A 3721-nucleotide genomic window follows, 5' to 3' on the forward strand; every position below is an offset into this window, starting at 1 on the left:
TAGCTGATATTGGCTTGTATAAAGATGGTCATCTCCTTTATAATAGAGCCATCAGTGGGTGTTGGTACTTATGCTGAAATGTGTCTTCCTAACAAGCTGTATTTTGCGGTTGTAGTCCATGAAAGTCCACCTGGAAATATAATATATCCCACTTTATTTTCTGAACTAATTGAAAATACAAAACATACTGGAGCAACAGCACAAATAACTGAGTTACAAGAAGTTGACCTTAATCAGTTTCCAGATGGTGTCAAAGTGACTCTTACTCAAGAGAAACTGACACAAACATTCATATTTAATGCTGAACCTAAAGCTTTATAGTGCTATTAGTCTATCTATGTGTTTCATATTGTATTATATAATACTTTTCAACCATTCATTCATACCAAAGACACATTATTCTCATTATACTATAGTATAATACAAACTGAATGAACTCTTCACCTCGTCTTGGTTTTAGTTATAGTTATCTAAAACAAAACTAGTTATTGTAATGCCAGGCTTTGCAATTGTTTCTGTAGTTATTGTAGTTATTAGTTTTTCAACATCATTAGTTTAGATGAGGTTGTAATGCCATTGGCCTCACCAGTGATTAGCATGGGCAAGAAGTAGTTGAGGGAAAAAGAAGCAAGAAGTAGTTGAGGGAAAAAGTTAAGCTTCTTTCTCACATGACCTATTTGCTGCCATAATTGCAGTTAGTTGATGATGTAAAAGACTCTCTTCATGTGTCAAAGTTCTTTTAATGTTGATAATCAAACAGATATTGCAGCAAGGCCACGCACCATAGGTGCCTCGTTTAATTGTTTTTTTTTAATCATTTTACAGCTGCTATTGATACAAATACTCTAGGACATGTTTTGAAAGTTTCCAAGACAATTTGAAGTAAACGTAATTACCCAGACCTCCCCAAGGTATAATTATTATTGATTGTATTTTACACTCTCAATATTGTGTATAGTAATGGAGTCCTTTGAAAAATGTGTAAAGATGACAATAGCATCGAAACTGCCTCTTGTTAGTATAACAATATGGAGACTACATCAATTAATAGTGGAAAGAAATTAGAAACAAACTAAGAGGCAAGAACATTAACAATTATACATGACTGGGCTATCATTGACTCTGAGTTCTATGGTTTTGTCTATAATTGAGGTGTATGTGCATATGGGCTAAAGGGTGGGGCTATTACACATCACCAAAGTATAGTATGCCCATCATTAACGGTTCATTCAGTGTAGTTTTTTCAATTAATTGCCAGATATACAAATAATTTTTTTCTTTTTCATACATGGTTTGTTGATGCTGTTGTAGCCAATGAAGCTGTAAATGGTGACAGAATAGTACAGGAAGAGGAGCTTGAAATTAGGCCTGAAAAAGTGGCAGCTTCTTGCTTATACTGTGTTTACACTAGCTTCTTTTTATTGAGCCAGCCCTGTTTAAAGTGGGCCAGCACAGTTTCATTTGATAGTGTAAACAGTAACCAAACTGAGCTGAAGTGAGCTGGGCCAAACCAGGCCAGCATGGTTAGTACAGCAGGGCCAGCTCAGTCTGGTTCAGCACAGTTTGGCCCACTTCTGTAGTGTAAACGCAGCATAAGATGAAAATGTGTGTTTAGAGAGCTGTAGAAAATATTGTACTAAAGATGCATGGATGGCAATTGAGAATGTTGCAGACACAATTCGGAGGAACGCTGTGTACTATTGTGAAAGATGTACATGTATGATTGATGGTGACAATCAGTCATCAGTTGTGTGTGTTTGCTGTTTGAACTGGTTTCATTTTAAATGCTTAAGTTTAAAATATCCTCCAAAAGCCAAACATTGGTCTTGTTGTGATTGTTATAATATAAAATAAAATTGTCTTCTTTTTTTCTGTTTGTGTCTTGTTTTAACTTGAACTTAATATAATGAATTATTAATAAACCTAATTTTAATTTATAACTTTAATGCGCATGTGCAGATGTAACTTCCAGATCTATAGCTAGGGCTGAGGCTATTATTCTCAAAAATCAGTCATTATTCTATTCTGTTATTCTTGTAAACAATGTTCATTATTCTCAAAAAATTACATATTATTCCCACCTTAAATTCCATTTACCTTAGAGTGACTTTTAATTGCGGGTACTAAATTTTGCGATTTTAACACAAGGTAGATTTTGCTGGTATTAAAAATTGCGATTAAGTAATTATTACTAATAGTTATATGGCATCATGATGTCATTATTAATAATTGCGAGTATTAATAATTGCGATTTTTAACCCAAACGCAAAATTCGCAATTAATAGTACCCACATTTAAAAGTAACCCAAAAATTTTGTTAGTTCACTAATTACAAGTTATTAATAATTAATTAACTATTATTATTACTCAATTAACTATCATTACTAGTTAGTTAGCTATTATCACTAGCTAGAGCTAGAGAATCCCGCAAACCACTCCCATTATTCTTAAAGTCCACCCACTATTCTCTTTTCAAACTATTACGGTATTCTACCCAGGCCCTCAGCACTATCTATAGCTCTGAAGTACACATGGTGGACCTTTTATTTTATAACTCAGTAATGAAATGACAGATTGAAGTACGGCAAACACCAATGGATAGAGCAAGGACGGTTAGAGCTGCAAGATGATACCTCTTTCGTTGATGAATTGGATCCCAAATTTTGGTTTCTAAAATAATTCGTCATTATACCATACGAAAATATTTCCACAACGAAAAAAGGAAAATTACGGTACATGTAGAAGTGAAGTCATGCACTCATGGTCAATGTTGTCTGATTTGCAGGGTATAAAAAGGGCTTTACCTCTTCTCCACATTATTACAAGCATTATTTTCTTTTTTCGCTATAAGAAAGAAAAGAAGTTGGAGCTAGTAAGCAGCCATGGCTACTTCAAATATAAAAGTTTCTTACGTTAATGCCACTGGTAACACCGATTTTGCAGTTGTTGTGTTCACAAAGAACTTCAATGTCAGCACTCCAAAGGTGTACTATTCTGCCTGGAAAATCCTTAGGGCACAGAGCCAAGTCGACTTTGTCTATCCTGTTTCCTTAGGTGTTGGTGTTATATACACTACTAGAACAGGATTGCATAAGGCTGGACCGTTTCCTGCAGAATTAGGATCAACTTGGGAGCTCTCTCATGATACCATTACTTCCACACCAAGCTTAAACAAAGGTACATTTTTTCCTTTGGTCAAAGATATTGATCTGACTGCCTGACAAGTACATGTAGTTTCTGATAATCACTTAATGCCCCCACTCTGGTACTGACATGAGTCATTTTCCCTTTTTTCTCTGTTTCTCTTTATTTAGTTGCCAATACTCAAGCCAATCCAAATGGATCTATTGTTGTCAAGAATCTTCCACCTTGTACATGGAGTGGACGCATGTTTGATGTTGGTGTTTACAAGGATGGTGGTCTTCTAGTTGTTGAAAAAGATGTCCACGTTGGTAGTCAAGCTGTCATCATGCTCAAGCCTAAGCTTTACTTTGCAGTTGTCTCTAACATGGTTGAGGGTGATGTCTTCAGTGCTATGGAAATTACAAGTTCTTTGACTGAATTTGATTTGAGCGACTATCCTGATGGGTTGAAAGTTACGCTCACTGAAGTAGGACGTGGCCGCCAGTTTAAGTTTGAAGGAGGATTCTTGTAAACGAACTATTTGACTGCATGCAGCTTCTAGTCGCATATTTTTAGTATAGTTTTAGTATTTTTAGTA

The 3721-nt window shown here is 35.3% G+C and overlaps 1 protein-coding gene across 1 annotated transcript; it reads left to right on the forward strand.

Moving 5' to 3' along the window:
- The first annotated feature begins 2825 nt into the window (after positions 1–2825).
- On the forward strand, positions 2826–3662 carry LOC109582854 (uncharacterized). The gene is made up of 2 exons (XM_019997866.1): positions 2826–3177; positions 3315–3662. Exons 1-2 carry the CDS (start codon positions 2883–2885, stop codon positions 3653–3655), a joined length of 636 nt encoding a protein of 211 aa, XP_019853425.1. The 5' UTR covers positions 2826–2882; the 3' UTR covers positions 3656–3662.
- Positions 3663–3721: the final 59 nt, after the last annotated feature.

Source organism: Amphimedon queenslandica, unplaced genomic scaffold (genome assembly GCF_000090795.2).
Source record: "Amphimedon queenslandica unplaced genomic scaffold, v1.1 AMPQUscaffold_13349, whole genome shotgun sequence".
In the NCBI taxonomy this organism is placed as follows: domain Eukaryota; kingdom Metazoa; phylum Porifera; class Demospongiae; order Haplosclerida; family Niphatidae; genus Amphimedon; species Amphimedon queenslandica.

Coding starts and splice junctions, on each gene's coding strand:
- LOC109582854 (XM_019997866.1), top strand. CDS start 2,883: ATGGCTACTTCAAATATAAAAGTTTCTTACGTTAATGCCACTGGTAAC. Junction 3,178..3,314: donor CACACCAAGCTTAAACAAAG/GTACATTTTTTC, acceptor CTCTTTATTTAG/TTGCCAATACTCAAGCCAAT.